Source organism: Nomascus leucogenys, chromosome 2, assembly GCF_006542625.1.
Source record: "Nomascus leucogenys isolate Asia chromosome 2, Asia_NLE_v1, whole genome shotgun sequence".
NCBI lineage: Eukaryota > Metazoa > Chordata > Mammalia > Primates > Hylobatidae > Nomascus > Nomascus leucogenys.
This window is the reverse complement of record NC_044382.1, coordinates 52408641-52421145: the sequence shown is the minus strand read 5'-3', so window position 1 is coordinate 52421145 and position 12505 is coordinate 52408641. Positions and strand designations below refer to the sequence as shown.

Below are 12505 nucleotides of genomic sequence, written 5' to 3'. Positions count from 1 at the left end.
CAGGAGGCTGAGGCAGGAGAATCGCTTGAACCCAGGAGGTGGAAGTTATGGTGAGCCGAGATCGTGCCATTGCACTCCAGCCTGGGCAACAAGAGTGAAACTCCGTCTCAAAATAAATAAATAAATAAATAAAATAATTTTTAAAAAATAAAAGTTTTCGGCCGGGCGTGGTGGCTCACGCCTGTAATCTCAGCACTTTGGGAGGCCAAGGCGGGCAGATCACAAGGTCAGGAGATCGAGACCACAGTGAAACCCCATCTCTACTAAAAACACAAAAAGTTAGCCAGGTGCAGTGGCGGGCACCTGAAGTCCCAGCTACTCAGGAGGCTAAGGCAGGAGAATGGCGTGAACCCGGGAAGTGGAGCTTGCAGTGAGCTGAGATCGCACCACTGCACTCCAGCCTGAGCGACAGAGTGAGACTCTGTCTCAAAAATAAATAAATAAATAAATGTTTTCTATAGGTAAAATAAAAATATTTTGATTTTTTTTTTTTTTGAGACGGAGTCTTGCTCTGTTGCCCAGGCCGGAGTGCAGGGGCATGGTCTCAGCTCACTGCAACCTCCGCCTCCTGGGTTCAAGTGATTCTCCTGACTCAGCCTCCCTAGTAGCTGGGATTACAGGCGCCTGCCACCACGCCCAGCTAATATTTTTTACTTTTAGTAGAGATGGGGTTTCGCCATGTTGGCCAGGCTGGTTTCAAACTCCTGATCTTCTGATCTGCCTGCCTCAGCCTCCCAAAGCGCTGAGATTACAGGTGTGAGCCACTGCACCCAGCCTATTTTGATTTTTATAAAAGTAAATATAACTACTGATAAACTACTGGTGCAAGTTGTTATAAAAACAGGACATTCCATTTTTTTAAAAAGTCCATGCTAATTTCAGATACATGGCTTTATAAACTGGGTTAGAATCAGTTCTACTCAGCAGTCCAAACCCTCTGTTTCTTTCCTCTTGGTTCAGCTCTGCCTTGGGACTCTCCTTTAGAAGAAATAAGCTGAGCCCTCAACCATCTGGGCCTCTATCCACTTCTTATCTTCCAACCACCTCCACCCTGAGGGCTGGTAGATTTCATCTCATGATGAAACTCTGACCAGTAAATTACAGCTGCCTAGTGTGCTATGCATTGAGAAAAATTCTGGGCTCTGTCTGGACAAGAACAAGCGCTACTGTCAATCAGTAATGTTGGTCACAGAAGCTGAGGGTATTGTGGGGTATTGGGGCCTTCATACTTGCCACCCCTGACCTAAACTAAACTCCCCTGAAACCCCAAGCATCTCTAATTCCAAGAGTTAAGTGACAAAAAATGGCATAAGAGGGGTTTAAAGGGCTTCCCCAGTCCCTTCCCAACTTCCCTACATAGTACAGAGCATCTTGTTCTGGCCCCTTCATGACAGAAGGGCTAGGCTCTGTTCCACCACCAAGTCACAACACCAACGATCCTAGAATTACAAAGACATTTTATATGGATTTTGAACAGAATGGAGAGGCAGAGGAACATCTTCGCATTTAGACATAATTATCCATCCCTCTTCCACTGATGAGTCCCTTGTTTCCAACTTGACCCGACCACACAAGACCCACTCTGGGGCCCTTTATTCCTTCCCAATGGCCCCATAATAGGAATGGCACACAGTGCCTGCCGCATGGTGCTGCTAGGTTCATCCTCCTGTGCTCTGGCCTGATGAGCTTCTGCTTCTCTTCTAACAAGGAATTGCCTTACACGGTGACCCATACAGGGAAAAGACCAAAAGTTCCAGAGAACAAAAACACCATCGAGGCAGAAAGGCAGGAGGTGAAGTGAATTCTAGGAATTTCTCTAAAAGCTAATCCTCGACCAAGGAAGGCCCCAGCTATAAAGAAGGCAACGACGCTCCCCAGTCTCAGCTCACAGTTGGAGCCTGGGTAGCAACATACAGTGAGGAGGGAGGCCCTACCAGAAAAGTGGCCACAGGCCAGGTGTGATGGCTCATGCCTGTAATCCCAGCAGTAGGATTGATTGAGCCCAGGAGTTCTAGACCAGCCTAGGAAATATAGCAAGACCCTGTCTCTACAAAAAATTTAAAAATTAGCCAGGGCTGGGGATGATGGCTCACACCTGTAGTCCCAGCACTTTCAGAGGCTGAGGTGGGCAGATCACTTGAGGTCAGGAGTTCAAAACCAGCCTGGCCAACATGGCAAACCTCGTTTCTACTAAAAATACCCAAATTAGCAGCCGGGCGCGGTGGCTCACGCCTGTAATCCCAGCACTTTGCGAGGCCAAGGCGGGCGGATCACAAGGTCAGGAGATCGAGACCACGGTGAAACCCCGTCTCTACCAAAAATACAAAAAATTAGCCGGGCGCGGTGGCGGGCGCCTGTAGTGCCAGCTACTCAGGAGGCTGAGGCAGGAGAATGGCGTGAACCCGGGAGGCAGAGCTTGCAGTGAGCCGAGATCGCGCCACTGCACTCCAGCCTGGGCGACAGAGCGAGACTCCGTCTCAAAAAAAAAAAAAATACCCAAATTAGCCAGGTGTCATGGCACACGCCTGTAATCCCAGCTACTCAGGAGGCTGAGGCATGAGAATCACTTGAACCCTGGGAGGCGGATGTTGCAGTGAGCAGAGATCACTCTACTGGACTCCAGCCTGGGTGACAGAGCGACACTCTGTCTCAAAAAATAAGTTAAATAAATAAAATAAAAATTAGCCAGGCATGATGGCATGCACCTGTAGTCCCAGTTACTCAGGAGTCTGAGGTAGGAAGATTGCTTGAACTCAGGAGGTTGAGGCTGCAGTGAGCCATGATTGTGCCACTGCACTCCAGCCTGAGTGACAGAGCGAGACCCTGTCTCAAAAAAAAAAAAAAAAAAGCAAAGAACAGTGGCCACCATCTAGACTCCAGTTCTCTTACCCCGTGTTCCAGAACCCAAACATCTTACCCTGTGTTCCAGAACCCAAACATTCCATGTCTCCACAAATAGCACAATGTGTTACCTGAGTAGAAGTGCAGCCCAAAGCTCAGCATCTGCCTCTAAGGCCATCAACTCCAGGGGGGGCAGTCAGGGAAAACGGGGCACAACCACGGCCTGTACCTGCCTTGGGCAAGGACAGCACCTTCTTCTCAGGGTGGGCAGGACAAGGCCTTCCCCAGATGACATATGAGCACCAAAGTTCTCAACAGCACTGTACAATGCATGTAGACTGGAACTTGGTGAGGGGACCCAGGGTGACGAGCCAGCCACAGTTGTCTCTCAGCTGGAAGGGCCTAAGCTTAGATGGCCCTCCAGACCAGGAATGTGGCAGGTGAGATCTTAATCAAGATATCTTAATTAACAGTGGCTCTCTAGGTCTCCACGGAAAATCACTTTGGCTGATTCTGGCTCACGAGAAGAGATGCTTAGATATAAAACATGGGACATTACTGTCTTTCAGATGGGAGCTGGCAAAACCAAAATACCAGAACTCCAGCACAAGCAGAGTCCTCTCACCTCTGAGAAGCCTCCTGGCTACCAGTCTTTCACACCCCATCCCTTCATCTCTTCATACCAAAGGAACAGCCAAGAGAAAAAAAGACAACCGCTATGAGAAAACCATGCTAGAGCCAAAGACCTAAAGTCACTGGCCCACCCTGGACAGGACTCTTGGCCAGAGAAGCCTGGCTGAACCAGACTGGCACAGTCTCTTCTTTTCTTCACTCTCAAAAGCATGGGTAGATCCACAGCCCCCCACACTGCTACTGCCTTCAGGATACAGCCCACGCTCCCTGACCACAGCATACAAGGTATTTTCTTTTTTATTTTTTTGAGACAGAGTCTCACTCTGTCACTCAGGCTAGAGAGCAGTGGCGTGATCTCGGCTCATTGCAACCTCCACCTCCCAGGTTCAAGTGATTCTGCTGCCTCAGCCTCCCAAGTAGCTGGGATTACAGGCACACACCACCACTATTATTAGTGCCTGGCTAATTTTTGTGTTTTTAGTAGAGATGGGGTTTCGCCATGTTGGCCAGGCTGTTCTCGAACTCCTGAACTCAAGTGACCTGCCCGCCTCAGTCTCCTAAAATACTGGGATTACAGGCATGAGCCAGGCCACACACAAGGTATTTTCAGTCTGGCCCTACCGACCTCATGCTCTGCACTCCCCACCTTTTTTTTTTTTTTTTTTTGAGACAGAGTCTCGCTCTGTTGCCCAGGCTGGAGTGCAGTGGCACGATCTCAGCTCACTGCAAGCTCTGCCTCCCAGGTTCACACCATTCTCCTGCCTCAGCCTCCTGAGTAGCTGGGACTACAGGCGCCCGCCACCATGCCCAGCTAATTTTTTGTATTTTTAGTAGAGACGGGGTTTCACCATGTTAGCCACGATGGTCTTGATCTCCTGACCTCGTGATCCGCCCACCTTGGCCTCCCAAAGTGCTGGGATTACAGGTGTGAGCCACCGTGCCCAGCTAACTCCATGTCTTTTTATGCACTGTTTCTTCTGCCTGAAGCATTTGCTTCTCACTTTGTTCACCTAGAACACTCTAACTCCTCTTTCCAGAGCCCACATCATCACCTCTTCTGTGATTCTATGATGTTTTCCTCAAACTCTGACGTACAGTCCATCCTCCAGGCCACCCTTGGATATGACACACACTGTGGGCTGACCCTTCGACACCACCTGTGAGGCCTCATGCCTGTGCTCCTGGGGCCCAGGCTGGGACAAAACCATGGGTACGGCCAGGCGCAGTGGCTCACGCCTGTAATCCTAGCACTTTGGGAGGCTGAGGAGGGCAGATCATGAGGTCAAGAGATCGAGACCATCCTGGCCAACATGGTGAAACACCGTCTCTACTAAAAATACAAAAATGAGCTGGGCGTGGTGGTGCACACCTGTAGTCCCAGCTACTCAGGAGGCTGAGGCAAGGGAATTGCTTGAACTCAGGAGGTGGAGGTTTGCAGTGAGCCAAGATTGTGCCACTGCACTCCAGCCTGGCAATAGAGCGAGACTCTGTCTCAAAAACAAAACAAAAGGCCGGGCACGGTGGCTCATGCTTGTAATCCCAGCACTTTGGGAGGCCGAGGTGGGCGGATCACGAGGTCAGGAGATCCAGACCACGGTGAAACCCCGTCTCTACTAAAAATACAAAAAAAAATTAGCCGGGCGTGGTGGCGGGCGCCTGTAGTCCCAGTTACTCGGAGAGGCTGAGGCAGGAGAATGGCATGAACCCGGGAGGCGGAGCTTGCAGTGAGCCGAGATTGCGCCACTGCACTCCAGCCTGGGCGACAGAATGAGACTCCGTCTCAAAAAAAAAAACAAACAAACAAACAAAAAAAGCAAAAAACAACAACCAAAAAAAAAAAAAAAACAATGGGTACTGCGCCCTGGTGTCTGGAATGAATGAATGAGTGCACTGCTGCCTGGCCAAAGGACGTCAGCTGCAGGAGCAAGGGAAGGCTGGCTGGCTGTGGTCAGAGACCCCTGCTCTAGGCCTGGGCCCAGACACTGGCTACAGAGGAGAATGCCCCCACCCCTCTCCATGCCATCCAGTGCTCTAGCCCAGGCCTACTACTCTTGGGTAAAGCAACCATCACATGTCAGGAGGCCTCCACCGTTGGGATGATGTTACAGTCTATTTTGAGGGTCACACTGGAGCATCTGTCAGCCTAGCCAGCCACACCCTCCATGTGTCATCACTAAGAGCCAGGGACACCCACAGGTCCATGAACTCTGCCTGCAGACGTTGCTCCTCCCCAGGGACTCAGCTTCAGGCCCTCCTTCGCTTCCTAGAAAGACAGACCTGGATGCCCCTTATCTCCTGGCACCACTGGCAGTGCTCTGATATCTCCTCACCCCACCAGACCCGTTCCCCGAGTTCACAGCTCTGGTGACTCAGCAAAATGCAGCTGAAGCCCATCAGTCTGTGCCAGGCTCTTAGCTCAAACACAGCCCCTCCTAATCCACAGAGCTCTCTTATAATTGAGGAGTGCCCAGAAAGCCTAGCACCCAGAAGTCAAGCTAGTTACCCATCAGACTCATAGGTCTAACAGGTCTCGCCTGCTGGGGAACTCCTACTCATCCCTCCCAACTGTTCTCAGGCTCTGTCTCCTCTTGCAGAAAGACTTTCAGTCCACTCTCTACTGAATGGGCCACAGGCTTCCTGAGGACAAAGCTGATTTGTGCTGGCTTTACATCTGTTCTCCCTACACCTAGTATAGGGCCTGGAACATAGTAGGTATATATAAATATTCTGTGAAACCCTGACATGGAACTTTCCTTATTAGACTAGCTTAGTGTGTTCATCTCCAAAAGATATTGTCAAAACAAAGGACGTTCTGGAGAACAATGACACTAACAACTGGGTATATAAATACCTTTACAAAGGAGGTGTACTCAAATCTGCAGAAAAGCAAGTTTACAGATTAAATGGAACAGTAAGTTGATCAAGCCCGGCCCAGAGCATGCCACAATTCTCTGGCCCTACACAGCACCATGCCCCCTTCAGCTCTGTCCCCTAACATTGCAATCTGGTAGGAATCCAACAGAACATTCCTTCACTCTACCCAGGGAAGGAATGCAACAGCTACAATGGGGAAAGGCAGCAGCAGTGTGGACATGTGTGTCTAGGATCAGGCAAGGACATCTGATAAGTCAGGCTACTCCACTGCACACCCTAAGCCCTGCAGCCAGGGTAGGCCATCAAACATCCCAGGGACTCAGGGCTCACTCACAAAATGGGAAGGTACATGATCATCTGCTCTAGCCACTTGCCAGAGATGCTGTGAAGGATCAAACTAGATAACACAAGAAAGCTAGACAACCAGTTAATGCTTGGGTCATGGACTAAACCAGGATAAAAAATACACCTCCAAAATCCATGGGAGGCTGGCCATGGTGGCTCATGCCTGTAATCCCAGCACTTTGGATCACTTTGAGGCAGGAGGATCACTTGAGGCTAGGAGTTGGAGACCAGCCTAGACAACACAGCAAGATCCCATCTCTATAAAATAGTTAAAAAAAAAAATCAGCCGGGCACGGTGGCTCATGACTGTAATCCCAGCACTTTGGAAGGCTGAGGTGGAAGAAATACTTGAGCCCAGGAATTCAAGACCAGCCTAGGAAACATTGTGAGACCCCATCTCTACAAAAAATAAGAAAATGAGCCAAGCATGATGGCACACACCTATAGTCCCAGCTACTCAGGAAGCTGAGGTGGGAAGATTGACTGAGCCCAGGAAGTTGAGGCAGCGGTGAGCTGTGATCATGCCATTGCACTCCAGCCTGAGCAACAGAGCAAGACCCTGTCTCCAAAAAAAAAAAAAAAAAAAAAATCTACAAAAAAAGGGAAATGAGCCAGTTGATGTCTGCCTACCCTGTGTAACTGCCTTTGGCCTCCTCAAAACCACACCTGGCCCATACTAACATGTGGCTGCATCCCAGCCACGAGAAGTTCAGGGATTCCGTAAAGAGACCATGAGGAGCCATTCATACTCTTGCCATCTGACAGTGGTCAACTGAAGCAGGCTACCACAGGCATACACGACCTGAGACCTTTCTAAAACCGATGTTTCCTTGCTGGGCACCATGGCTCATGCCTGTAATCTTAGCACAGCACTTTGGGAGACTGACGCAGGTGAATCTCCTGAGGTCAGGAGTTCGAAACCAGCCTGGCCAACATGGCGAAACCCCATCTGTACTAAAAATTAGCCGGGCGTGGTGGCATATGCCTGTAATCCCAGCTACTCAGGAGGCTGAGGCAGGAGAATCACTTGAACCCAGAAAGTAGAGGTTGCAATGAGCCGAGATTGAGTCACTGCACTCCAGCCTGGATGATAAGGGAGACTGTGTGGCAAATAAATAAATTAATTAACATCTGATGTTTCCAGATTAGCTCAACAGCTATGTTTACCACATGTAAAATGCTGGGAATAGATGCCCACCTTTCTTTAGACTTCCAGTCAACACCTATAGTTCACCAATCTAACATGACACAGGGCCTTTTCCAGCAAGATCGACTAAAACTGAAATGTTAAAAGCCAGTTGAAAGAATCCAGATCTCCAACATAACCAGACCTCATCTCTCTTTTTTTTTTTTTTTTTTTGAGACGGAGTCTCGCTCTGTCGCCCAGGCTGGAGTGCAGTGGCGCGATCTCAGCTCACTGCAAGCTCCGCCTCCCGGGTTCACACCATTCTCCTGCCTCAGCCTCTCCGAGTAGCTGGGACTACAGGCGCCCGCCACCACGCCCGGCTAATTTTTTGTATTTTTAGTAGAGACGGGGTTTCATCGTGGTCTCGATCTCCTGACCTCGTGATCCGCCCGCCTCGGCCTCCCAAAGCACTGGGATTACAAGCGTGAGCCACCGCGCCCGGCCCCTCATCTCTCAAAAAATGCAAAAAGAAAAAAAGAATCCAGGTCTCTAAGTGTAAACACTTCCCTTCTGAATTTGGTCTCTGCTCTCTACCTAGATAACTAACTCAGCTGTTATCTATGATAAAGACTAGGAGAAAACAATTCATTTTCCTCGCTACAAATTTAAGAAGTGCACTTCAGTTTCTCTGGCAGTATGAGACTCCAGCACTACCATCTTAGTCAACATTATTTTTGAGGTGCTTGTTTTAAGGGGCTATTCTCATTCACACTAGTTCAAGCACACTAAATATATGTGCTTCTATCAGATGGTGGAAGGGGAAAATAGGAGCTTTGAAGCCCTCCCATAAATTTAACTTTCCTATCTGTAAATGCACTAGATGGGGATAAAAATGAAAGACGGCTGGGTGCAGTAGCTCATGCCTGTAGTCCCAGCAGTTTGAGAGGCCAAGGTGGGAGGATCACTAGAGACCAGCCGGGGCAACATAGCAAGACCTCATCTCTACAAATAATTTAAAAAATTAGGCCAGGTGCGGTGGCCCACACCTGTAATCCCAGCACTTTGGGAGGCCGAGGCGGGCGGATCACCTGAGGTCAGGAGTTTGAGACCAGCCCGACCAATATGGAGAAACCCCGTCTCTACTAAAAATACAAAATTAGCCAGGTGTGGTGGCACATGCCTGTAAGCCCAGCTACTTGGGAGGCTGAGGCAGGAGAATTACTTGAACCTGGGAGGCGGAGGTTGTGGTGAGCTGAGACTGCGCCATTGCACTCCAGCCTGGGCAACAGGAGCAAAACTCTGTCTCAAAAAAAAAAAAAAAAAATTAGCCAGGTGTGGTGGCATGCACCTGTATTCCCAGTTACTCAGGAGGCTGAGGTGGGAGGATAACTTGAGGCCAGAAGGTCGAGGCTGCAGTGAGCTGTGATCTTGCCACTGCACTTCAGCCTGGGAGACAGAGCAAGACCCCATCTCGGCCGGGCACGGTGGCTCAAGCTTGTAATCCCAGCACTTTGGGAGGCCGAGGCGGGCGGATCACAAGGTCAGAAGATCGAGACCATCCTGGCTAACACGGTGAAACCCCGTCTCTACTAAAAATACAAAAAAAAAAAAAAATTAGCCGGGTGTGGTGGCGGACGCCTGTAGTCCCAGCTACTCGGGAGGCTGAGGCAGGAGAATGGCGTGAACCTGGGAGGCGGAGCTTGCAGTGAGCCGAGATTGTGCCACTGCACTCCAGCCTGGGGGACAGAGCAAGACTCCATCTCAAAAAAAAAAAAAAAAAAAAAAAAAAAAGACCCCATCTCATTTAAAAAAAAGAGAGAGAGAGAGAGAGAGAGAGAGATGCAGTAGCTTCCCATGATCAGAATTTCAGAGGCACAGAATTCTGGAGTTCAGGCAGCTTACATGCTGGCCTGGATCCTCACAGTGCAGATCAGGAGACTGAAGCTCCAACATCTACCCAAGACCACAGAGACCTCTCAGGCAGAGAAGTTACATCACTGAGGAAGTAGGCAAGGCTCTGACTCTGGCAGTGTTGTCCCCAGCCTAGTCCCTTGGCCAAGCATTTTGCATGCACCACAAAGGGGACAGTCCCTAGGAGAAAGAAGTTCTGAATGTTTGAGAACACACACTCAACGTTGGCGTGGTCACCAGAGGGGCTGGCAAACTTCAGACACCAAACCTAAAGTCTGATGAGGAAAGCCTTTCCAAGGTAGCTGCAGTCATGTTACTTCATAACTTACACACCTGCTTCATCACAATCACTGGGAAAAAAAGGGAGACTGGGAGAAAGAAAAAAAAATTAAGTATCTCCCCTATGATTTCCTGTGTCTGCTTGGATCACCCTAAAATAGGGAGTCTCCCTAATGCTGACTTTTTTTTGTTTGGTTTTGGGACGGAGTCTCGCTCCGTTGCCCAGGCTAGAGTGCAGTGGCGCAATCTCAGCTCACTACAACCTCTGCCTCCCATGTTCAAGTGATTCTCATGCCTCAGCCTCCCAAGTAGCTGGGATTACAGGCACACACCACCACACCTAGCTAATTTTTGAATTTTTTTTTGTAGAGATGGGGTTTTACCATGTTGGCCAGGCTGGTCTTGAACTCCTGATCTCAAGTGATCCGCCCGCCTCGGCCTTCCGAAGTGCTAGGATTACAGGTATGCCAGCTAATTTTTTTGTATTTTTAGTAGAGACAGGGTTTCACCATGTTTGCCAGGCTAGTCTCCAACTCCTGACCTCAGGTGATCTGCCCATCTTAGCCTCCCAAAGTGCTGGGATTACAAGCGTGAGCCACCACGCCCGGCTCCTAATGCTGACTTTAATGAGGACCTTCCTAAAGCTGATCCAACTAGTAGTGTTCAAGTCCTTGGACTGAAAAACAAGTTTATGAGCAGCAAGGTCACCTGATTCTGACCATGTGTATGCTGTTTACCCTGAGATGACAGGCTGGTGGCCACAGCAGCTTTCATGAATGCTGCAAAGACTCTACTATCTCTTTGAAGGCTACCAGGGCCTCTACATGACTAAATGCCATAAAAAAGAACCTCATGAATACAGCAAGAATGTGAAAGGAAGGAAGTCACAAAAACACCACATGCTCATGAGGGAAACTCCATTCTGGACACTAAATTTTTAAAGTAAACTTGTTACTTGTTTGCCTAACCTTCTAGGTATCAAATTACATCAGCACTAAAAAGAATCCCCTGCTTTACCCCCAACACACCCACTGGCCATCAAGATCTGCTGCATAGACCAGATCATGCCCACAGTCAGGAAATAGTGGCAGCCCAGACCCATGCGGCTCCCCAGCTCACATCGGCAACAAGTGCCAGCCAAAGGATCTGAACTCTGACCACAGGGATCAGCTCCATGTTCGGGGAAAGAAGGTGGTCATGAAGGGCTTACCCATCTCTTCCTTTGCTGACAATCTTCACTTCAAAGTAATAAATGCCACAGGCAGCAGGTATGGGGTGGGTGGCACGCACTGAGGCTGCATCTTTGTGATTTTTGCCATGACCTAACAGGAGAGGGCAAGTAAGAAATTTCAGCAGAAGGAAATGCAAATGGCAGCCTCATTTTTCTCTGCAACTCCTCCATGGCAACTCCACTCCTCTGTGGCCAGAGGAAGCGCTTACACAGTCCAAGGAATCATCAGACAACTGAATAAACACTTAAACCTTCCACCTTTGCCTCACCTCCTCCTGAGAACAGCAGTCCTGCCTGAGACACTGCCCATACAAACAAAACAAGGGTACAGGCAATGTGAGAGATACCCAAGTGCTGCTGGCTGCCTCTCTAGAATCCAGGCAGCCCACCTGGGAGGCCAGGGGAAGAAGGAGGAGGCCGACCTGGAAGACATTCCCCAAACTCTAGCACGGAACCTCAGGCCCAGTCTAGGATGTCTGGCAGGTGGGGAAGCCCATGAGTCTCAGACTAATGGTAGGGATGTGACCACCCCTTTCTTCTAAGCAGTGGCGAAGGGTCCCGCTGCCGTTGGAGCCAGCCTAGGATAAGCACGGAGGCCCTGGAGTGGAAGGTCCGGCCCAGCACTAGGTTTGGACACCTGTTGCCGTTCTCTTGACGGCAGGTGTCTCAGGACAGAGAACAGGCAGTCAGCCCTCGGCCTGGTCAGCCTCACCACGCTGGACATCCTGAAAGGGCCAAGGCCTAACTTAGAGCACCTAGGCAGGGAAAGGGAGGTGATGGGACGGGGGCCTGGCAGCAGAGCCACCCCACGGACGCTCTAGCCTTGATTCCCCGCAGCCTGACAGGCCGATACCTTTGTAGTGGACGCGGAGGTTGCCCTGGGAGAGACCAATGTAGTTGTATTTGTCCTTGGGGCTCCAGGAGCGCGGCAGCGGAGTCTCTTGCTGGTTGACCGCGGGATACAGGCGCTGCAAGCGCCGGCTCAGCTCCTGCTCCCCAGGGGACGGCAGCCCGCCACCAGCGCCCCCGCCGGAGGAGTCCCCAGCCTGCGGGTTCCCAGCTCCCGGGTCTGCCGTCGCTGCCGCCATCTTGGAGGGAGCTACTATTGTGTCACTGGGGGCGGGGAGGAGCGGGACCAGATCCGCCCCGCTCAGCCAATGGCCCGTGAGCCTCCCTGGGCCGCAGGGAAACCGAGTCCAAGTCCGGCACCTCTCTTTGGACACTGACGTGCCTCGCCACCTTTCGAACTCCATACCCCACAATGC

At 50.3% G+C, this 12505-nt stretch overlaps 1 protein-coding gene across 2 annotated transcripts in view; it reads right to left on the bottom strand.

Annotated features, from left to right (window-relative positions):
- RANBP10 (RAN binding protein 10) overlaps window positions 1–12438 on the bottom strand; it is an 86063-nt gene extending 73625 nt beyond the window's left edge. The window contains exons 1-2 of one of the 2 annotated variants that reach the window (XM_003262901.4): window positions 12094–12438; window positions 11220–11331 (exon numbers count right to left, since the gene is read on the bottom strand). In XM_003262901.4, coding sequence (XP_003262949.3) covers window positions 11220–11331; window positions 12094–12328 — 347 coding nt within the window. In that variant the 5' untranslated portion in view covers window positions 12329–12438. The remainder of the gene's footprint in view (window positions 1–11219; window positions 11332–12093) is intronic. The other variant, XM_030795216.1, reaches the window with a different exon arrangement.
- Between the last annotated feature and the right edge of the window lie 67 nt (window positions 12439–12505).